The sequence below is a fragment of the Bos javanicus genome, chromosome 2 (genome assembly GCF_032452875.1).
Source record: "Bos javanicus breed banteng chromosome 2, ARS-OSU_banteng_1.0, whole genome shotgun sequence".
Taxonomy (NCBI): Eukaryota; Metazoa; Chordata; class Mammalia; order Artiodactyla; family Bovidae; genus Bos; species Bos javanicus.
In genome coordinates this window covers 106,961,882-106,984,935 of record NC_083869.1, presented here as the reverse complement: position 1 = coordinate 106,984,935, position 23,054 = coordinate 106,961,882, and the positions used below count along the sequence as shown (strand labels likewise).

General features: G+C 55.6%; 1 protein-coding gene and 1 long non-coding RNA gene across 2 annotated transcripts; one reads left to right on the top strand and one right to left on the bottom strand.

Moving 5' to 3' along the window:
* Nucleotides 1-2,821: 2,821 nt before the first annotated feature.
* WNT10A (Wnt family member 10A) lies at nucleotides 2,822-16,511 on the bottom strand. Its single transcript, XM_061385234.1, has 4 exons — nucleotides 15,573-16,511; nucleotides 14,263-14,525; nucleotides 6,656-7,035; nucleotides 2,822-3,950 (listed from the first exon to the last, which is right to left on the bottom strand). The coding sequence occupies exons 1-4, from the start codon at nucleotides 15,683-15,685 to the stop codon at nucleotides 3,453-3,455; spliced, it is 1,254 nt and encodes a 417-aa protein (XP_061241218.1). The 5' UTR covers nucleotides 15,686-16,511; the 3' UTR covers nucleotides 2,822-3,452.
* On the top strand, nucleotides 15,590-22,775 carry LOC133229046 (uncharacterized). The gene is made up of 4 exons (XR_009730461.1): nucleotides 15,590-15,670; nucleotides 16,671-16,755; nucleotides 20,346-20,508; nucleotides 20,683-22,775. It is a non-coding gene; the product is annotated as an uncharacterized LOC133229046 (long non-coding RNA).
* Nucleotides 22,776-23,054: the final 279 nt, after the last annotated feature.

Sequence of the window (23,054 nt, the reverse complement as noted above, 5' to 3'; positions counted from 1 at the left end):
CTCCCATTTACCTTCACCATCCCATTTTAGTTCAGTCTATTTCCCCTATTTCCAATCAGCACATTGATTTCTGCCTCACTTTTCAGCCAGTGTGTATAAGCCCAGTGCCTCTCGGGCCCCATTTCCCACCCCTTATCACCTGCACATCTCCCTTTAGGGTCCCAACCAAGTCCCACACACTCTTTTTCAAATGTGGGGTCCAGCTTTGCTTTGAACTCTAGTCAGCTTCAGACCCAGAGAGAGGTTGAGGAGTGGGCAACACCCTATTTGTTCCTTCTCCAACTTTCCCTCTCTTTCTTTACAAGGTAAAGTTAGCATATATCAGATCACCATGAGAGTTTCCCTGGTGGCTCAGTGGTAGGTAATCTGCCTGCAATGCAGGGGACACAGGTTCGATCCCTGGGTTGGGAACATTTCCTAGAGGTGGAAATGGCGGCCCACTCCAGTATTCTTGCCTGGAAAATCCCATGGACAGAGGAGCCTGGTGGGCTATAGTCCACGGGGTCACGAAGAGTCAGACGCAACTTAGTGACTAAACAACAACAGATCACCATGACTTGACTTGGTTTGACTGGGATATGCCCCCCACAACCTGGTGTTCAGTGCTCCACCCCACGGCTCAGCCCTCTCTCTAGAGGTATACCTTCTACAGTGTTATAGCTCCTACCTCATTATCCCAAACCTCATTCTATATCTCTCATCTTCAGTCTCTCCTCCCCCAGCTCTGTCCTAAAGCCTGAAAGGCAGAGGAGGCTGAAGCCACAGCTAATGATATAGTGGACGCTGCTGAGGGCTAGAGGGGTTGGGAGCGCCTCCCCAGGCCTTCATTGCCTCTCCCTTACCTCCTACCCTGAATGGGAGGGAGAAAGAAGGCAGGTAACCCAGCCCCCACAGCTCTCTCCGGAGTGAACAAGAGGAAAGGAATGAGGCAGGTGTGTCTGGCTGCTCCTGCCCACCCCTCCTCCCAGGGGACTCTCACCCGCCTGCTTGTGGGGCTGTCTTTGGGGGGATGGGGAGAGAAACCCTGTCTTTTCCAGAGGCATAAGAGCTGAGCATGTGGAAGGCCCTGCTGCTTTAGGCATGTCTGGGAACTGCTGGGATGCAGCTGGAGGGAAGGGAGCTGAGGGCAAGTGAGCGGGGGCAGCTCACCCAGGTGGTGACCCTACGGGGGTGCATCACTAGGAGGGCTTCCTTCCTTCTCACCCCTACTCAGTGGTGGAGAGACATGAGTTAGGGCCAGGGAGGTATGGAGATGTGTGTAGGCTGCCAACTAGGAAAAGGAACAAGACTTCATCCGTGGCTGGTTCATCAAGAAGGGTGCCATTCTGGGGTAAACTGAGGCAGGCAGCAGGACTCAACTGTGAGCAGCAGGAGGCCTGGATGAAGTTGACGAAGAGTACTTTCCCCAAGATCCTGACCTCGCCTCCCTTTCCACTGCCTCCTCCTTGAAGGTCTATTCCAGAAAAACATCAGCTCTGAGAGCCAAGGACAGGGCAACGCTGGACCTAGGTTGCCAGCTCCACAGTGTTCTTCTGAGGGTCTAGACGGGAGGCCAACTGACCTGCCAAGGGTACCCCAAGCTGGGGATCTGGGGGCACAAGAGGCCCAGAAAGGATGTCCCCCCCTCCCCAGCCTTACTTACACACCCCGCCTCCCCTACCTGGACTCAGAGAGACCAGAATCCAGACAGTGAGTCTCCTGGCCCTCCCCCGCCACCCTTCTCCCCAGCCGCGCCTCCTAGCCCCACCTGCTCCCCGGGGCGCTGGGCTGGCTGGGTTGAGCTGGGTCTTGCCCAGGATTACTGCTCTCAGAGTGCCTCCTGTCTCTGCTGACGGGTGCTGCTGGCCAACACTCGTCCTGGCTTGTGGCAGAGGGCTCAGGCACAAGGTGGACAGCTAGAGTTCTGGCCTCCAGGGCTCCTGATCCGGCCCTTTGCCAACTTCCCCACCTCCCATCTAATCCAGGCCTTATCTCTGGTTGTCTCTCCTACCCGGCCCTCTGCTGTCAACTTGTCCCCAGTCATTCAGTTCCCCAGACAGCAATCTATGTGGGAATCAGACCATGACACTTGCCTGCCTAAGACCCTCTGAAGGTTCCCATTTCTCTTACATAAAATCCCAACTCCTTACCTTGGCCTGGAAGGACACATCATATGCCAATTCCCCTACCCCCACCTGGGCAGCTCCTTTCCGACATCTGTCCCTTGATTTCTTCCCTCCAATCACACTGGCCTCTTTGCTGTTCCTTTTGAGATCTTTCTGACCTCAGAGCCTTTGCATTCACATGGCCTCTGCCTGGAAAGCCCTTAACCCTCAATTTGTGCATGGCTCTGGCTTCCCTGATAGCTCAGCTGGCAAAGAATCCGCCTACAATGCAGGAGACCCCAGTTAGATTCCTGGGTCGGGAAGTTCCCCTGGAGAAGGGATCGGCTACCCATTCCAGTATTCTTGGGCTTCCCTGGTAGCTCAGATAGTAAAGAATCTGCCTGCAATCTGGGAGACCTGGGTTCAATCCCTGGGTTGGGAAGATCCTCTGGAGGAGGGCATGGCAACCCACACCAGTATTCTTGTCTGGAGAACCCCCATGGACAGAGGAGCCTGGCAGGCTACATATAGCCCATGGACTCGCAAAGAGTCAGACACAACTGAAGCGACTTAGCATACATATTGTACACAAATATTTTAGCACAGCTTTCCTTATCATGAGGTCTCAGAGTGCAGTTCTCTCCGACCAGCAGGTTTACCTAAAGGGGCCCCACTCCCCACAAATCATTCTACATCCAGCACCTTGCTTTATTTTCTTCACATCACACAGCATTGCCTGAAATGTCCTTGCTTGTGCATTTTCTTATTTATTGCCCATCTTCCCCAGCCAGAATGTAAACTCCAAGAGGGTAGGTGCTGTGTCTCTTATTCACATCTGTATTCCCAGCACCTCTCATCCCCACAGAGTGCCAGGCCACAAAGAGTGCAAAATAAATATTTGTTAAATGAACGAGGAGGGGCAGGGGCCGGTGGAGGAGAACCTCTGAGGCCTCTGCAGAAACACTTCAGCTCAGTGATGGCCATTTCTTCTTTGTATTCCTCCTCCCCCTACCCACCAGCTTCCATTGGTTTCCTCCCACTCCAGGGGAAGGGGTGAAGAGATAAAGGAGCAAGCCCAGAGCATGCCTGGCTGACGCTGCCCTAAAGTGTGGGGCAACCCCCAGCCCAACGGAGCTGTCTGAGCTTGGGGCAGATATCCGGGAGGCAAAATCTGTCCTGGAGACCACAGAAGTGAGTGGGGAGGTCCAAGCAAGCCTGAACTGTCCTGTGATTGAAGTCTTGATGACCTCAGGGCTGGGAGGTTCCTATAAAATCTCGTGGTCCAGCCTCCACTCCCAGGAACCAAGGTGATGTTCGGCCAAGATCGCACGCCACAGAGGAGCAGCCTGAGGGAGGAGAGCCGTCGGCTCACTTGCAGACACTGACCCACTCAGTGATGCGGCACTCCTCACAGACCACGAAGCAGCACCAGTGGAAGCGGCAGTGACAGCGCTCACTGCGTGTCTGCCGAAGGATGTTGTGGCCGCGGCCACAGCACATGCTGCCGCAGCCATCAGGGCCCGCACTGCTCTTGTTGCACAGGCGGCCCACGGTGCCCGCCGAGTCCAGGCGCGGCTCCCGCTCGCAGAAGTCGGGCGACTTCTCGAAGTAGACCAGGTCGGCGGGGCTGGCGCGGCGCCGTGGCCCCGGAAGGCCCGGGGCGGGCGAGGGTGCCCCCGCGGGACCGGGCTCCAGCTGTCCGCTGTTGCGGTTGTGCGGGCGGATGAGCGTGGCGCGGTGGAAGCGGCTGCGCAGCAGCGCCCCCACCGCGCGGAACTCGGGCGTCACCTGCCAGCAAGTCTTGAGCTGGCAGCTGCCTGACGTGCCATGGCACTTGCACTTCCGCCGCATGTTCTCCATCACCGCCTGCAGAGGGAGGCACGGGGGAGGGTGACGCCCGCGGCCGGCCCCACTGCCCTCCTCCCCACGCAGACCTTGGCCTGGGAGAATCTCAGAGGCTTTGCAAACCAAGTCCCATTGAACGGAGGCAAAGGCTGAGGCCCGAAGCCGGTGGGTGCGTGGCACAGCTTCTCAACCAGGCAATCAGGAAAAGAGTTCTGCCTACTCTTCTGCTGTTCTGTCTTCCACCTCCCACCCCGTCAGACCCCAGGGGAATTCCCTCCTTCCTGCACTCCTCCTCTCCCTCCGCCTTTCCCAGCAGCTGCAGGGGGCCCTTAGGGCTGGAGGCTCTTGCTTCCTGAGGGGGATCCCAGATCCTCAGGGAAATTCCCTCTTCTTCCAACCCTCAGGTGGGGACCAGGAGCAGGGGTGTGCTGGCCCCACTACCTCCCAGCCCAAAGCCTCTGGCCTCACTCCAGGCTGTGAGCAGAGACTGTGGGGAGTCTGAGAAAGCCTCTTTCTTCCTCTGGGCCCTGTAGCACTTTGCAAGAAGCCTAAGGGGAGGGCCAGGGGCTGGAGAGATTTCCCTTCCCCTCCTCCCCATCATACAGGCTGGGGCTTATTCTGCCCAGCACTGAGTGCCACCATTCCTCCTAGGAAACAGCATCAACAGGAGCCAAAGTCTCTACCTGAATACAGAACCAAAGGAAACACAAAGAGCCAGACCCCCAGGGCAATGAAAGTGGAGAGAGGTTCCCGGGCCTCCAAGGGAGCTAGTTACCTTAATACAACCTGCCCACTTCTTGCCCAGCCCTTAGCCTGCTCTCCTGAGTCTCCTCCCAAAGAGCGCCTTCACGTTATCCTCACCAGAGACCCCAGAGGAAACTGGCCACATGCCCCTCCCCCTGCTCCACTCCAAAAACACAAAGCAATTATCTGGGGCCCTCAAACCTCGGCAATAGGGCCATAAGAGAGGGACCTCATTCCTCCAAGTCTTAAAAGGCTCTGCAGCTTGTATGTGCAGCCTGTGGTGTCAACACCACGTGGAAAGCAGCCCAGTGCCTCCCCAGGCCAACAGCTCCAGAACATCTGCTTCCCACAGGCAGCAGCCATTAATTAACCAGTTTAACAAGGAGGAGGAGGCACTGTTGGTATGGGCTGAGGTAGTAATGGACGCTTGGGAAAAGAGCTGCATGAACAGGGCAGAACTGGGTGGGAGCTGGATGTGACCTGAGGGTGGGTATGCCTCAGTTTACCTCACCTCTCAGTCATGATGGGAGAGCTGAATCAGCTCCAGTCTTTGTGGAAGAAGGAGGTGAACCGGCCTGGGCTGAGAAGCCAGGAGAAAGGGGAGTGAGATGGAGAAAGTGCCAGCCAGAGTGAGGGGAAGCCAGACACAAGGCCTGAGCAGACTGGGCAGGGCCGAGAGAAGGGACAGGGGGCTGAGCAGCCAAGAAAAGATGGTGCTGAGCTACCACTAGGGTTAGGGAGGCATCTTCACGTAGACTACACTATAGAATAAAGGGTTCAGGACTCAACTGCTTGGAGATGAATCCTGCCTCTGCCACTTTCTCATTAGTTGCATCACCTTAGCCAAGCTTCTTAGTTTATTTGTGCCTGACTTTCCATATCTGAACATGAGGTGAACAATAGAACCTTCATAGGTAGGTGTAAGTGAAATACGCTAATATACAGTATACTGCTCCAGAACAATGCCTAACAGAGAAAGGACTCAATAAATTGAATGTGTGCTATTACTTTCCCTTCTTTCTTTCCTCCACATCTCCCTCCCTTTGTTTCTTCCTTTCTGTCCTCTCCCTCTCCTCCTCCCCTCCCCTTCCTCCCTCTCCTCTTCATCTTCCTCCCCCTCTTCTCCTTTCTCTTCCTCCCTTTCCTTCTCCTCCCCCTTTATCCTCCTCCTCCCTCTCCTCTTCTTCTCCCCCCTTTAAAATGAATGACCTTTGAGGGAGTATGAATATTGGAGGTGGCGGGGGTGCAGAGAAATGAGGATGAAAACACAACAGTACCACTGTGGCCCCAGGGAATCTCCCTTTGCAGGAATTTCTCATTCTGCACAGAAAGCCTGGGAGAGGAGGGGTGTCTATGCACAGGGAAACAGAATCATGGAACATTCACACTAGGGAGCCTTACGGATCATCCAGTTCAACCTTCTAACTTTATAGACGGGGAGACTGAGTGGCAGAGCTAGGCCTAGACTTGGAGGTCCTGACTGCAACCCAGAGCTCTCCCCTCTGCTCACAGCAGGAACTGGGAGGATCAGGCTGCTCAGCAGAGGGGAAGCTCTTCCAGGGCAGAGGCTGTTTTGCCCTCATAGCCCCAGGCCTAGTCTGGTGCCTGGCACACAGTAGCTAGCCAACACACATTTGATGACCAAATTAGGAGGGGGCAATGATAAGTTGGGGCTTCCCTGGTGGCTCAGACAGTAAAGAATCTGCCTGCAAGAGACCTGCGTTGGGAAGATCCCCTGGAGGAGGGCATAGCAACCCACTCCAGTAATCCTGCCTGGAGAATCCCCATGGACAGAGGAGCCTGGAGGGCTACAGTCCATGGGGTCGCAAAGAGTCGGACACGACTGAGAGACTAAGCACACACAACGAAAAGTTGCTGAGTTAGGGATAGTGGTACAGTCTCCAAAGGAGAGATGAGCCCAGAGGAGGGGAGGGGCCCTAGGCAAAGGGGTCTGAGCCGGCCCAGCGGGGTGGGGCGCTCACCTGCCTCCCTACTCGGTTGTTGTGGAGCCTCATGCGCGCATGGATGTCTCTGTGAGGTTCCCGGGAGTCCAGAAAGTCTTTAGAGAAGCGCTCTCCAAAACCCACGTCAGGGCTGCAGCCGCCCCACTCCCAGGAGTCCTGCAGGCCGGGGCTGGCCGGGGGCAGGGCAGGGTGCTCGGGAACTCCGTGGCTCAGGCCCTTGCCGCGCTGCAGCGCTTCCAGCTGCAGGCGGTGCAACTTCCGACGGAAGGCCTCCTCGTCGCCACGCCGGGATGCGTCGCAGCCGCAGGCCCTCAGTTTGCCCAGGGCGCAGGCGTTGGATACCGCGTGCACCACGCCGGCTGCCGAGATGGCGTAGGCGAATGCACTTTCTCGGAAACCTGGGCGTAGAAATGCGGGTTTTACGGCCTTTGAAGGGCCTTTATATCCCATCCCTCTGCCCTCCCCACCCAGCTTTCTCACCGCACCGAGGGGAAGCAGAGGCCCAGTGTTGGGCGGGGGAGGGATCTGGTACAAGGACATAGACTCAGAGAGGGGCAGAAATTACGCCGCTGGAAGTTCTGCACGCGGGATGGAATGCGGGAGGTCTCCCCCACAGCCCTCCTTTTTGAACTCCTTTCCCTTCACCCTTAGCAAGCTCAGAGTTTGTGTCTACAGCTCTCCCGTTGGACAGACACCATCTAGTAAACAATTTTTTTTTTTTTTGCCATCAAAGACTTGTTATTATCTCATGCAATATTTGCAATTTTATGATAAGCCTGCAGAAAGAAGGCAAATTTTAACCTAAAAAAAACCAGTGATGGAATGCTGGGCCCCAGGGGATGGTAATGGGCAGAAGGATAAGTAAGAGGAGATGGTGTCCTCCTAAGGTTCCCAGCCCCAAGATATCCTGACTGCAGCCACCCGCTTGGGCACATCACGGAACACCCTCTGATGGCCAGGTACCAGAGGGAGGGAGAAGAACCAGCGGAATTTCCCCCTTCCCTGCCCACGTGACATCCCAGAAAGTCTGCTCAGAAAAGGGCATTGCCCAGCCACCCTGCCTGCGGTTTCTTCAGGTCAGCTGAAGAGGTTGTCTCAAGGATGCTAGGAGTGAGCCCCCTGCTGACTCGGGGTTAAGAGTAGTCATGTTGGACACTGAGAAGGAATGGTTAGCTAAGGCAGATGCCTTCATGAGATGCTCAGGGGTGCAAAGTTTCCAAGATGGGTGACTCTCAGGAGCCCAGGACTTGTCTACACTGCTCCTCCTCCTTGACATTCCCAGCTTGAGCCATCCTCTGGGTCTGTGGCAGGGGGAGTCCTACTTGCAGAGGAGGGTTGGGCTTCTGGACCTGCAAGCTACATCTCATTCTGCATCTGAGAAAGGACTGGCAAAGGGCAGGTCTCTGACCAGCCTCTGAACCGGAGAGAGTCTGAGCAGTGGGAGAAACCAAGGGCAATAACAGCTCCCACATGAGCAGGAGATTCAGCTGAGCCACAGATACCTGTGGGGAAGCCAGAACTCGGCTGGGAGCTGATGACTTAGGAGAGGCCAGAGATTCAGAAGAAAAAACTCTGGATCCTACTACCTCAGCATCAAGACTGAGAGGGCTTGGAGGCCTCACTGACCCCAGAGAGCCAACCAGGACTGGACAGAGACCCTCACCCAGTCCCACCCCTAATGCTCACCCTCTGCATCACAGGGCCCTGTCCCCCTCTCCCTGCCTGGCAAAAAAAAACAAAAACAAAAAACAAGATGTGTAAAAGAATATGAACTCTGGAGCCAGACTGCCTGGGTTTCAATCTTGGCTCTTCCACTTACTAGCTGGTAATAGCTATGTGACCTTGGCCAAGTGACTTGACCTCTCTGTGCCTCAATTTTCTCATCTGTAAAACATCTGTCTTATTGTTGTTCCAAGAACTGAGTTAAGAAATTTAAAATGCTTAGGATAATACCTTACTCCTAGTAAGGACTACATAAACACTTGATATTATTGAGAAGTTCCTTCCTGCTGTCTGACTTCACCCACCGCTGCTGCAGTTTCAGGCTATTGCTCTTGTTTCCCCAGCCAGGCCTGGAGCTCTGCAGCTCATGGCTCACTTGGGTCACCAGAAGCCCATAAAGCAGATGATCCCTCTTTAGCTTCTCATTCCAGCTGATGACATCTCAGGACCTTTTCTAAGAAAAAACTAGCTCTGAGGAAACAGGAAGGAATAGAGAATAGGCAGGAGCCCTCAGAAGGGGCCAGAAGAGTAGACAATGCCCTGGGAGGTGGGGCCCAAGGGAAAGAAAGGCAGACTCTAGCTGAGGCGCACACCCTGTATTTATCCCTTGCCTTTTATCTGTGGGACCCTGAGCACTTATTGCTTGGGGTGGGGGAGTCATCAGCCTGCTTCTAGGACAAATGGCCATATATAGACCACCAGAGGCAGCCCAGAAAGCACCCCTCCCAACACACACACACACACACACACACACACACACACAGAGTACAAAAGAGGGGTAATGGAGCTGGGTCCAGCCCCAGCTCTACCAGCTCCCAGGCCTGGCCACTTTCTACTAAAGGACATTTGGCTCTGGAGAAGACCTGCTGCTGAGTTAGAAACCCAGATAGCACAGTTCCCAGTCCTCTGACCTTGTCTATGCATAACACCAGGCAAGAGCAAGTTGCTGGTTCCAGGAGATGTGCTGGGCCAACCCAACCACCATCTTCCAGGCTCCATTACATTCAAGGGCTTGCCTAGAGGAGTCTGGAGAAATGTAGTCCACAGCCTACAGAGAACACCCCTACCAACCCCGGGCAGCTAAAGACACCATCCCATGGCCTCTGGCACCTCTCACAGCCACGTGTAGGAGTGACCAGGCAGGGCTTATATGGTCATCCTCTGCTCCAAGCATTCAGAGAAGTCCAGCCTATTGGGTCTGCCCCCAGCTCCCATTCTGGGCCCCAGTTTCGGTCCTGGCCCCAGCTGTCTGGGGCAGACGCAGGCACAGTGCCATCTGGCCAGCTGGAGGGGGAGAGGGGTGGGGCCTTGGCCAGCTGGGCTGCCCGGAGCACTGGGGGGTGGGGGCTCGTTAAGACGCACAATTAGCCGCCCTGCCTTTGATCTGGGACAGGGACTGCCAGCATCTAACTGGAGTCAGCTGCTGCTACAGGACGCAGCCAACGGCCGGGGAAGGGGCTGGGGGAGGAGGTTTGGAGGGCAGGGAAGTGTGGAGGAGAGATGACTCGGGAGCCGGTGGGAACTAGGAAGGTTTAGAGAAGCTTGGGACCTGCCCATTCAAGTCAAAGAAGGAGGAGAGGTGGAGAAGTCTGGTCTCCATTCCCTCCACACAAATAATCTGTATGCAAATAATCTGTGTGTGTTCATGTTCCTGGCCTGGGAGAGAGAGAGAAAGAGGGTTACCTATATGTGGGAACACTTAGGGGTGACACTGAATGTACAGTCACATCTTCACAATTATGGGTAGGTGTTGGTGTGTGAGAGTGCGTGTGTACATGTGTGCATGTCAGTTCCATTTTTTGGATTACTTCTCCGTTGTACCAGTTCACCTCTGGGCACCGGGTAGGAGATCATGGTGGCCTTGCAGCTTAGGAGGCAGTATGCAGGGGGTTGAGTGCAATTTCTAAGAACAGCTGGCCTACACTTGAGTCCTGGCTCTGCAGCTCATGTGCAAGCTGTGTGACTAATGGGAAGTTACCCAACCTCTCTAAGCTTCATTTATAAAAGGCGGATAATGATAGAACCTACTGCATGGGATTTGTTTGAATACCCTACAGTATAGGTAAAGTGCTTCAGAACAGTGATCAGCACACAGCAAGTACTTAATATGTTTTGGGTAATTTGTTCGATCCCTGGGTTGGAAAGGTCTCCTTCCGGAGAAGGGAATGGCAACCCACTCCGTTATTCTTGCCTGGGAAACCCCATGAACAGAGGAACCTGGTGGGTTACAGTCCAAGGGGTTGCCAAAGAGTCGGACTCAACTTAGTGACTAAACAAATGAGAATAACAGGACTTTAGGTGATCCTGTTAGGATATGACTAGGATTATGGTTAGGATAATCATTAGGATATGACTGCCTGTGCCTCAGTCTCCCCATGTGAGTACCATCACATATCCCAAGCCCACGCATAAAAACAAGACTCCCTGAGGGTGAAATGTAAAAGGGAGGTGAGAGACAAACAGCCGGGGCCTTGGAGAGCAGAGGCTAGACTCTCAAATTGCTGGGTTCTCCTGGGCTGGGAGCCTGGCTTACTGCAGAGCCTCACACCCCCTCTTTCCATCCATTCTGAATGAGTCTGGGCCTTAGGGAGGGCGGTACCTAAACTGTGCCAATGCTCCAGGACCTGCTGCGTGAATCTACTCTCTCCACCACATCTGTCCCTGTCCTCTCATCCCCTCTAACTCCGGTGCCCAAGTCCAGCTCTAAACAGCCCATTCCTCAAATCTCCCTCTGGTCCCTGCATCCTGAGTAAGAGATGGAGTTCTTTAATCCACATAATAAAGAGCCCCTTCTAGCCAATGTTTGTCCAGCATCTCACCCACCCAAGCACCAACCGTGTGAGTCCTCAGAACTGAAAGCGGGGGATATCAGGATCCTTGGGTCACAGCTGCCTCTGAGATGGGGGTGGTCCTCTCACAGTTTATTTAGGACTCTAGTCCCCTAGAGACCCCACTCTCCCTGCCTCCCAACTCCCAGGTTCCAGCAGCCCCACCTCCCTATGCTTGGTTGGGGAAAGCCCTACTGTGTGTCCTGCTTCCCTAGCACCCACTCCAGGTGCTCAAACACCCTTCCCTCTACCTCCTTCATGAGAACTCCATCCCTTCAGCCAACCCATCACAGGAAAAGTGTCAGGACAATTAGATGACAGTGACAGCACTCAGGTGGAAGACCTGAGGGACCACCTCCTGGTAGCAGTCTCTGAATTTTAAACGCGGCGGCATGCATGTGCATGCTAAGTCACTTCTGCCCGACTCTTTGCAACCCCATGGCCTGTAGCCCACCAGGCTCCTCTGTCCATGGGGATTCTCCAGGCAAGAATACTGGAGTAGGTTGCCATGCCCTCCTCCAGGGGATCTTCGCCACCCAGGGATCAAACCCACGTCTCTTATGTCTCTTGCATTAGCAGGTGGGTTCTTTACCCACTGAGCCACCTGGGAAGCCCAAGTACACCTTTAAGAGAACTCCAACGGCAGCCAGGGTCAGAAGAGGGGTCACCATACTGATATGCCATATGGGGAAACTGAGGTCACCTGATCTCCTCATGGACAATCTATGACTTGAAAAGAAGGGAGACTGGGGGAAGAATCCAGTCCAGGGGCTCCTTACCGCCAAGACTGGCCCATGGGATTCAAATTTAGCTAGTCCTTGAGGTGATGGGCCAAGAAAATGGTCCCTCAAGAGTGTGGAGTGAGTGAGGCAGGGCAACGATGGCCCTGGGAGGTGAGCAGAGGGGTAGGGGGTGGACATTTCTTTCCAGAAGCCTTCCGAGGAGGATGGAAAGGTAGAAATGAGGTGTTGCAATGGGGGAGGTGGGGGCGGGGGGAGAGGCAGAAGCCATAGAGGTAGGCCAGTGTTCTGAGGCCAAAGGCAGGAGCCCAGCCTCCCTACAGGAGTCCAGGAGCCGCGCTGTCCCGCCCCCTCCCCGCTCTGGGTGCCGCCCCGCGCCGGCTAGCCCCGGCAAGTCTCCCCCCTCCACACCTCACCTCCCCCCCTACCGGTCCCCCAGCTCACCTCCCGCTTATTAAACTGCAGGTGAACCCGGAGCGTCTGGCACAGTGCCAACCCCGCGGGGTTCCACCGCTCCGAAGCCTCCCCCAAGGTGCAAAGCCCCCGTGTCCTCCACCAGCCCGAACGGGCCTCCCCCCGGTCGAAGCAGTCGGGGCGCCTGGGTTCACTCGGTCTAGAGGGGGCAGGAGGATCAGAGAGAAAGAGGGGACACCGAGGCCCCGGGAAGAGGGGCCAAGAGCTAGCCTCGCCTCCCCCCTAAGAGACACGGGTGCCCGAGTCCTCAGAGAACGGAACCCGGAGCAAACTCGGGGCCCAGCGCTGGCGAGAACCGGACTTCGGGGAGCGCGGGTGACCCAGAATCCCGGAGTGGGTTCGGGCGCCGGGCAGCGGGGAGCGCCGGCCCGGCCCGGCCGGGGCAGGAGAGATGCAGGGGCCTGTCACTTCGTGTCCGTGAGCCAGGCGGCAGCGGGGGCGGCCAGGGCGGGGCGTCGGGCCGGAGTTGGGCCGGCCAATTGGCCGGGGGGTCGCGGGCATCCTCTCCGGGCAGACGGCTGGAGGGGCGGCGGGGCGGGTGGGGCGGGAGCGCGGGACCGGGTGGGTGGGGGGTCGCCCTCTTTGAGAGGCGCGCGGCTGGGGCCGGGAGCCGTCTGCCGCGGCCCGCGGGGATTAGTTCGCGGCTGCATGCCGCCACACGCGTCGGGCTGGGCTCGGCCGGGAGAAACAGCGCCCCGGGCGCGCGGGGGAGGGAGCAGGGAGAGCGCGCGGGGGCGGGGCGGGCGACCAGGGGCTGGGCTGGGGGAAGCTGGGGTAGACCCTGGTCTGGGGGCTCCGGGGATGCGCGGAGAGGTCCTGGTGGACAGGGAATGCCCCTGACTCAGTTCTTTCTGAAATTAGGGTATATTAAAGTCTGACTCTCCCAAAAGCCCCTGGGCCCAAAGGCCACCGAGTACAGGGGTACCTGGCCTCCTCTGCTGTCACCTGAGAATCGTACAAGTCCCAAGGAATCAGGTCCCCACGCTGTCCCACCCAAGTAGTTGCACGGAGGAGAGATATACCCAGTTAGGTCCATCCAGGAGGCAAGACCCCCATCTTTTTCCAAAGACCTGGATCAAAGCTTAAAATACCAGGGCAGGAGGTGGGTATGAGTGGAACTGAGTGAGGAAAGCGCCTGCCATCTCCAGCCCAAGCCACTCTCGGGATTGTCCGGGTGGGTCACCCAAAAGTCCAGGGAGGCGGACAGATAGTAGGCTGCAGCTTCTCCCAGCCATGATGGGGAAAGGGATAGGCAGAACGGTAAGTGAAGCCTACTGGGCAGAAGACAGGCACACACCCAGTGCCTCTGATTCAGAGAGGGTTTGCAGGGCAGCAGGGATGACACAGAGGCTGGTGGTGTTCCCCGCTGGGAAAGGCTTCTGCAGAAGTATAGTTTTACCTGCTTAGGCTTCCCTCACCTACACTGTTGGGCAAAGGTTCATGTGGATTCTGGGTACTTCATCACAGGCCCTTCATCCTAAATGCTATTTACTAGTTGGGTATAGGGTAAATTGAAACAGGTGACCGATATGGGTATTTCCTGGGCCTGAGTTATGCAGTCAGTCTCAGGGCAGGATAACCCAGGAGTTCAGTTCTCAGGCATGAAACCTGCCACCTGCATCCCACACAACCCAGCCTGGAGCCACATATGCCCCATTTGTCTGACTGCCCACCTCCCCCCAACCATGGACTTGCCCAGAGCAGAAAGAGGCAGGAGGAGAGCAACAAGGGCCAAGAGATGAGCATCTGGGGAGCTTGCCAGCTTGAGGGAGTGGGTTAGGGGATGGCTGGTAGATCAGTTCTGGAGTGAGGGTGCTGAATGGGGTGGGCAGGGCAAGGGTGAGGGGTAAGAGGCAGCTACCTCTGCTGAAGATGGGACTCTCATAAGGGATCTTGTTTCGAGTCTCCAGACTAGAGCAATTCCAGCGCTGATCCCGGAACTGGTGCTGGCACTCATGGATGGCAATCTGGATGCCCTGGATGGCTGAAGCAGCCACGTCAGGGTGGCGCACACACACCTCCATCTGCCGCTTGCTCAGGCCTGGCAATGTCAGGCACACCGTGTTGGCGTTGAGCACGGGCTCCTGGGGGAGGCGGAGGCCCAGGATATCGTTGGGTGCAGACCTGCAGGCAGGTGGGGTTGGGGTGGGTGAGCGTTTTGGGGGGCTAGTAGGGCCCCATCTAATTATACACACTGTCCCAAAGGCCATAATCCCTCAGTTCCAACCCCTGCTTTCGAGGGTTGAGCCTATCAGTATACCCCCAAAGCACTCTCCTTTTTCTCAACCTTCTCACCATCCTCCCCTCCAAGACAGCCCACAGGGCTGCACACCCACACCGATTAACACGTGCAAATGGGCACACATCCGGTATGCCTGCACACAGAGTATTTCATAAGTACATCCCCAGGCATTGATGCTCTCAAGCGAAGCGTTCTCCCAGAGACCACTCCCAACGGTATGCTTCAGACAGTCACATTCATGCAGACACACTTCTGCACACATTGAAATGGACACACAGATGCAGGAACACTTACCCACATGCACACTTCATCAGACATAGTTATATACATACACACGGACACTCACAAGTTCACACACATGTTCATCTGAACATACATTGATCCATGAGCCCTCGTATCCACACATGTGCACACACAGACTGCTGTTTACAAGTCAGCTTGCTGGGCTCACTTGACCACAGACAGAAATACACACACACATACACATGCATATGCACCCTAAGAACCCTTCTAGCTGCCATCTCTCATTGACCCCACCTGGGCAACCCCCTTTGGGCTCCCAACCCCTGCCTCTGCCTAGGGGCAATCTCCAAGGTAAAGCCTGGCAATTTGAGCTTACTCCTGGGGTGAGGTGTGTACCGCCAGCATAGCAGGGACTCCAGGTTGGCACTTGCTGCCCCCTAAACACACACTTCCCCCTCTAGTAGCCATCACTCTTCTGGGCACTGCCCTGTCTCCCTGGCCTGCCCTTATTTTGTCACCAGTTCAATCCCCTCCTGTGAGAGTACTCTTTTCATTGGTCACAAACACTTTCCTGCGGCACCGTCCCTCCCTCCTTTCAGGGTCCCCTGCCCCAGCAGGCATGCAGAGGCCCCTGTGGCTGGGGGTCCCAGCTCTCCAGGAGGGCGGGGCATAAGGTGAGGGCTCACCTGGGCACGGAGGCAGCCAGCAGCAGTAGGAAGAAGAGGAGAGCGCAGAGCGCGGGCCGCGGCTGGGGCCGAGGTCGGAGCCGCAGCCAGGGGCAAGGGTGAGTGCTGCCCATCGCGCGCAGGCCGTGATGGGCCAGGAGTTGGGGGCTCACAGCCCGGTGGGACCGGCGAGCCAGGGGCGACGGCGCATGATCCGCGGGGGGTCGGGGCGGCTGCGACACACAGCTCCGACTCGGGTCACGGCTCCCGGAGCAGACGGTGCCCGCCTCCCTGCTCCATGGGGCAGCGCCCCCGGGCACCGCCCTCGGGTGGGGGGGCGGCGGGCGGGCGGGCGCACCGGGCACCTCCTGGCACAGGGGTTCGGGGAATTTCCCGAGGCCCCCCTGCAACAACTCCTGGTGCCTCTTGAGTGTAAGGGGGGCCCGGAGGTGCTGTGGGCTAGGGAAGAGAGGCTGGGTTGCCGGGGAGCCCCCAGAGCACAGCGCAGTGAGCCTGTGCTTCCGAGGGCTTGCGAGGCGGGCGGCGGGGTGGGGGGAGTAGCGGGGGGGCGGCGCTGTCTGTGCCCGGCCCCACCGCCCAAAAGAGTGAGTGACTGTCCCGGCTCGGGGAGCTCGGGCCGCCTCCCCTTTCCTTCCCCCCCCCCCCCCACTCCCCGAGTCTCAGGGCTCTACCCCACGTGACGTCACGACGACGGGGGAGGGGGGCAGAGGCGTGTACTCCTCCCGAGGCCACTGTGTCTGCTCAGCATTGGGGTGGGAGCGGCTGTGCAGACCGTGCGGGGAGGGGCGGGGAGAAGAGGTGTTGGGGTCTGCGCGATCAGGCCCAGGGCGGTGCCAGTGAGCCGGCTGGCTGGTTTGTGTGGGAAGGTGTGTGTTACTGCGAGGTGTGTGCGCCTGACTGAGCCGCAGCTGCTGGGGAGCCATCCCCCGCCCCCCACCCCCCACCGCATATACACACCTGCAGGGGCTGGCCCTCTGCTCGCCTCCCCCACCTCAGGAGGGACTTCCCAGGCTTGGCTGCTGAGGCAGGTGTGGGGTCCTGCAGAGGGGGTTGGCAGCCCCCCGATCTTGCTCTTGTTGGCTGTGTGACCTTCAACAGGTGCCTCCTGGAAACGAAGCCACCCTCTGCCTCAGTGAAATGAGGTTAATGAGACCCACCTCATCTCATCAATGAGCCAGTGAAGGTAAAAGTCCTGGGACTCCAGTGAATGCTTGTCTGGGAGCAGAGCATCCAGGGGTGGCATACCCTAAGAGGAGGGATTAGAGAGTCTTTTAATCCTAAAAGTGTGCTTTGAGGTTATCTTATTTCATCCCCTTTTATTTCATAAGAAAATACTGAGGCTCAGAAAGGGTCATGACTTACTCAAGGTCACCCAGCAAGTTAGTGGAAGAGCTGAATCAAAGCCCACTTGAGCATAGCAGCAGCAGTCCCAACAGTGAGTCCTCCTTCCCCATGTCTAGCCTGTAGATATCCCAGGTCTCACCTTGGCCCTGTCTCTTGGTCCTCTGGGAGCTCCGGAACACCAGCTTCCTGGCTCAGGGCCACGCCTCTCTGGGATTCTTTTCTGTCCTCACATCCCAGCTGAACACTAGGTTTGCCTAGCATGTTGAGTGTACCGGACCCAGGTAAGGGCCCAAAAGCCAGAGAGTCAGGGACAGAGGCTCCAGCTTCTGTTTCTGGCTCTAACCTGCACCCTGATAGCAAAACCTATTCCCACTATGGCCTTGACATCCCCCTCTGTAAAATGGGCACAAGCCTCTCACTCTATACATATGCATCCCTCCCAACCTCACTGCCCCCCTCTCTGAAGAGAGCCCCTGCTGGCTTAAGGATAAACGACCAAAGCCTCTGGGCTCAGAGACAAAAAGGGGCCCATTCCTGGAATTGGCCCCCCCTGGGGAATCGAACGAGAAGGGTGGGGCCTTCCCTGTCCCTAGACTGTCAGGTGGTGGTGGCGGCCTGAGCAACAGCAGGCTGACGGCATCTCCCTCCTCCTCTCCCCCATCTCTGCCGGGAGCCACCGCAGCTGTCAGGAATTAAGGGCTTGAGGCTGCTGGGGGTGGGGGTGGGGCAGTGGGGGGAGCAGTCTGGCTGGACAGCAGGGAAACAGCCGGGGGCAGGAAGCAGTCTGCGTCAGCCAGAGCCGGGTTTGACCCCAGCCGCCCCCTGCCCTCCCCACTCTCCCCTACCAGGCTGCAGGAAGAGCGACAGCTTGGGTCTAAGGTTTGGGAAGGGTATGGGGAGGGGCAGGGCAGAACCAGTCTCAACCCAGGAAGGAGGCGTGAGCCCAGAGTGGGAGAGGGCACCAGCAGGGACAAGCCAGACTGGGGAGCTATACTCCCATTGGCTGCTGGGGAAACTGAGGCCCAGAAAGGCTCGAGCAATGGGTTCATAATCCAGGCTGCAGACCTCCTTACTCCGCATCTAGCATTCACACTAGCATGTCCCACGCTTGATGCATTGTATGTTTCCCCTGGGGTAAGCCGTTGTGGGAAATTCCAATTCTGGACTCTGTGAAGCTGAATCAGCCTTTCCAGAGGGAAGACCTGGGGGTCTGCAGTTCTAACCAATGTCTCAAGCGCTTTTCAAGGGGACCACATTTGGGAAATGCCACTGACCTGGTTTAGTGGCTGATTTTTTTTTTCCCTTTGGCCTTCATCAGATGAAGACTGATCTCTTTGCTCCCCTACCACTATTCATGAAATACAGAAATGTAAGGGAGAGGGAGAAGACCCTTTCTTTGAAAACTCGAGGAAGCAAACAATGCCCAAGCCTTGCTGGCACTCAAGCATGGCACTAGCCTGCTCTCATGAGGGTCCAGGAGTGCCCCATCTGAGGCGCTTCTCCCTAGCCCTGGGAAGCGAGGGCTTATGTGGGCTGGCCTTGGCATATGTGAAGATGAAACCCTGAAAGGGTGTCTGCAGCTGGAGCCCCAACCTCATAAGACCCATGCCATGGGCAAGCCCCTATCAGCAGCCCCCAAGCCCCGCCCTGGCCCTGCCCTGGGCTCTGGCCCTCAGCCTAGCCCCAGCCCCCGCAGCCGCTGCCTGAGACCACAATTACAGGGGCCACTGGGGGTGGGGGAGACCAGGGATGAAAGGCAGCGCCGGAGAATGGTTCCAGCTGTGGCGGCTCCATCGGAGGTTGCGGGGAAGGGAGGGCCAGGGAGGCACCAGGGTGAGAACAGGTGGGACCCCCATGGCCCCAGCTGAGCCCAGTCCAGGCTTAGTCCTGATGCTCTGCTGGAGAAGGCTAGCTTTGTGAAGAAGGGAGGGAAGGAGCCCCAGAGTGATGAGGCAGTTCTTTGTCCTCTTGTCCAGGCCTCAGGGACCATGGTCCCCTCAGGAAGGTAAGGAAGGGGGAAGAGCCGGCAGCTCCAGTCTCCCAGACCCCTGTGTGTTAGGTCCGGAAGGGGAGGGGAAGAGCTTCCTGAGTCCTGGGCCTTCCTCCCGCCTCCCGCCCTTCTGCCTGTTTGTTCCGGCGTTCCCTGATGTGGTCACGCACACATCTGGAGCGCCTCTGTGCTCTTCCCCCATCTCCCCAGTTCCACATGTCCCCCACCACTCAGCCAGCAGGGGACCTCGATGGCTCAGACTGTGCCTGAGGCTGGGCAGCTGGGTGAGCAAGACAGGGGAGGTGGGGTGGTCATGGTGTTGGGGCATTTCTGAGTTCTGCTTCCAGCCCCCATCCCAGTCCTCAGGGCAATGATGCAGAGCCACCTCCAAGCTTAAAGAGGACCAGGATAATGGTCAAAATGGTGCCTCCCGGGCCACCACTCTCACCTTTCACAGAAGGCAGTTCCCCGACTCCTGCTGTAGTTCCCAGTCTCTCCTGGTCACAGAAGATGGACGCTAACACATGAGTGCCCGTTCAAAGTCTGCAAGCACTCTTACCATGTGCTATCAGGTACCCTCATTTCATAGTGGGGAGACTGAGGCTCAGAGAGGGGAACTGACTTGGCCCAGCTCAAGGTGGCAAACTAGGTCTTTTTACCCCCCACTGCTATCGTGCTACGCCCACTGAATTCCTTTTAACCTACTAAGGATGGTGTCAGTTTCTGCCACTGCCTCAGTTGTCCTCCCTAGCATCACAGAAGAGGAAATCCAGCATCCCACACCCCATATCACCGCCTCCTACCACTACCCGGCACCAGAACCCGGCAGTAGAGACAGAGGCAGGCATCCCAGCCCTACATCTGGGTCAGCCTAGAGGTCTCAGACAGTCTGGATCCCTAGCAGCTTGACCTAGCTGTCCGTGGGTCTCCTTACTTCCTTTCCATCCTACCCTCTCTTACTGACAACTCTCTTGAGTTCCCCAGATGTCCTGCAGGTCCTGTGAGCTGTGTTAACAGGGAAGCTGGGCTCTGTGCACCCTCTGGTGGCCTCTGAGAAAAGTGCAGGAGACTTTTTTTTTTTTAAACAGTAAGTGTTGCACCCAGCCAGGGAACTCTCAGGGGAGGCAGTTGTTCAGTTGCTCAGTCTGTTCTGACTCTTTGTGACCCCATGGACTGCAGCACACCAGGCTTCCCTGTCCTTCAGCGTCTCCCAGAGCTTTCTCAAACTCATGTTCATTGAGTCAGTGATGCCACCCAACCATCTTGTCGTCCCCTTCTCCTCCTGCCTTCAGTCTTTCCCAGTATCAGGGTCTTTTCCAATGAGCAGGCTTTTCACATCAGGTGGCCTAAGTATTGGAGCTTCACCTTCAGCAGCAGTCCTTCCAATGAATAATCAGAGTTGATTTCCTTTAGAATTAATTGGTGTGATCTCCTTGCAGGCCAAATGACTGTCAAGAGTCTTCTCCAATACCACTGTTCAAAAGCATCAATTCTTTGGTGCTTAGCCTGGAGAAGGCAGAAATGTGAATGAAAACCCCATCCTGTACAGTGCTTCATTTTTCTTCCATGGGCCCACAATGCTGGCTCCATTCTCCCGCCTTGGTAAGTTAGCCAAACCCCTTAGTTCAAGAGATTCTGAGTCCGAATTCTCCATGATACTTCCCTGAAGCCCAGGTATTTGACTTGAGGGAGCCAGGAGGAAGAAGATTGGAAAAGAAAAGAAAACCTAAATGTCTTTTCCTTCTCACTGCAGCCTAATACTTCCTCTCCATACAGGCTTCACTCCGGGGTAGCGATGTGGTCTTCGAGGGCTGAACCACGTGAGGTCACACAGGTGTGTGTAGGGGGTACTGTCAGGGGAGACCTGATGCCCTGGAAGCCATGTAAAGGGTCTGTCATACCCAGGATGAGCTCCCCTTCCCTCTCTTTCACTTGAAGAAATCTTCTCTCCTCGCTGTGCCCCAGTTCCCTGTGGTTCTAGGGGGGCTACCAATGCCAGTTGTGGTGGTACATTTCCCTGGACACTAGTTTTTTTTTCTTTTCCTGCACTATGGAGCATGTGGAATCTTAGTTCCCACTGACTGGACCCATGCCCCTTACATTGGGAGCGGGGAGTCTTAACCACAAGACCGCCAGGGAAGTCTCCCACACACACACCCCACCCTGCACTGTTATTAGTTCAAGGATAGGCAAGCGGGTCAAGTTGACCTGATCCCAGCTTCCTTAGGACTCCTGATGGGAATTCCATTCTTTTTTGATCTTTTTTGGGTCAGTGGCACTAAGAGTCTAAGAATGTAGACATAAGGCTGCCATATAGAGGAAGTCTGTCTGCAGCAGGAGAAAATAAGGACAGTATGAAAAGAGAGACAGACAAGTAGAAACAATAGACCTGGGAGTCAGGGTGAGAGAGAGAGAGGTGATGTCAATCATTTGGGCCCCTGGGCTCAGCAGTGCCTAAATTCAGACTTACCTGGACTTCCCAGGTATTTTTGTTGTTGTTCAGTTGCTAAGTCATGTCCAACTCTTTGTGATCTCATGGATTGCAGCACTCAGGCCTCCCTGTCCCTCACTATCGCCTGGAATTTGCCCAAGTTCATGTCCATTAAATCAGTGATGCCATCCAACCATTTCCAGGTATGAGATCCACTAATTAATTCCCTTTGGCCTAAGTTAGTTTGAGTTGGGTATCTTCATTTGCAGTCAAGGCCTGCCCAATGCCTGCAAAGCATCAGGTCTCTATCCCCTTTCTCACAGTAACTACCATTTATTAAATACAAACCTGACATAAATTATTGCATCAAATGCTAAGTGCTTTGCACATCTCAAAGAATCTGCCCTAAAATTATTTGAGGATGTGGATAGATTATGATGGGTGTAACAAGTTGCCCTTGTCCTGCTGAGAATTCCACAGACAGAGGAGCCTGGCAGGCTACAGTCCATACGGTCGCCAAGAACCCGACACGACACAAGTGACTTAGCAAATACTCAGCACATTGAGAAGAGGAATCTGTTTTCTCCCCTTGAATTTTGACTGGTTCTGTGACTTGTGTCAACCAAAAGGGAATGACAGTGATGCTGGGTACCTTCCAAGGCTGGACCCTAACAAGACACTTGCAATTTCTGCCTTCAAGTTTGGCACAGTATAATTTGAAATCCAGCTTTATGCTGAGGCCACCATGCTGTAAGGAAGCCCAAGCTGGTCACATGGAGAGGAGGCTACTGGAGAAACTCTGGGACACTGGACATACATGAGTGAAGGCTTTTGGACTGTCCATCCCAGCAGAGCCACCAGCAGAATCAGCCAAGTGGATGACTACAACCAACAGCTCTGTCACAAAGAGCAGAACCACCCAGCTGAGTCCTGACAAATTCCTGACCTAAAGGATCATGAGGAATAATTACTTTTGGGTTGTTTGTTATGCAGCAATGGATAACTAAAACAATTATATTCCCATTGCATAGGTAAAGACACTGGGACTAAGATGGCCTATATTGTAAACTTCTAAGCAACAGCACTGGTTTCCAACCCAGAGTACCTGAATCTAACGTTCATGCTTTGCTCTGCATACCTTGATGGGAGAGTCATTCTCCACTGCAGTTTTTGGACTGTGGGGACACTGGGGGCTCTGAATCCCAGCCATTTGGCTATGTCCTCTTCCATTCTCTCTGGAGAAAGATGGGGGCCTTACCCTCAATTCTGGAAAACCCAGAACCCCAAACCTTCCTCTGTCCCTTTACCCTCACCATTAGCTTTCCAAGAGGAATCAGAAAGGCAGAAACGTGGTTGGATACCAAGAGAAACCTTGGCAAAGCTTTGCTTCACCTCCCTCTAAGTTTGATTGGAAATGCCATTCTAAGTTTTTTCAGTGTTAGTGGGGGGGAAGCTAGTTTTGATGACAGCAAAATCTGATGTTACTAAGGATATTTTCATCACATTCTACCGTTTATAAAGTTAACATTCGAGTTTGGGTGGCCTTATAAGTCTACCCCCAAATTTCCCAGAAACAGAAAAACAAACTCCCCACACCCTGAATTAGGACAAGGGCTGACCTGAGAACTCAGCACACCACCAGAGGCTTCTGGTCCTCTTTCCCTAGATCCCCTCAGTCTGCCCATTAAAGGGGATCCCAGTTCTCCCCCAGCTTGCA

Bases quoted from the DNA above. Each gene is read 5' to 3' on its own strand.
- WNT10A (XM_061385234.1), bottom strand. From the start codon at position 15,685: ATGGGCAGCACTCACCCTTGCCCCTGGCTGCGGCTCCGACCTCGGCCC. The intron at 7,036-14,262 runs GTAGCTGCCTCT...TTCTACGCCCAG, and splicing joins GAGTCCCATCTTCAGCAGAG to GTTTCCGAGAAAGTGCATTC. The intron at 3,951-6,655 runs GTGAGCGCCCCA...CTCCCTCTGCAG, and splicing joins ACAACCGAGTAGGGAGGCAG to GCGGTGATGGAGAACATGCG.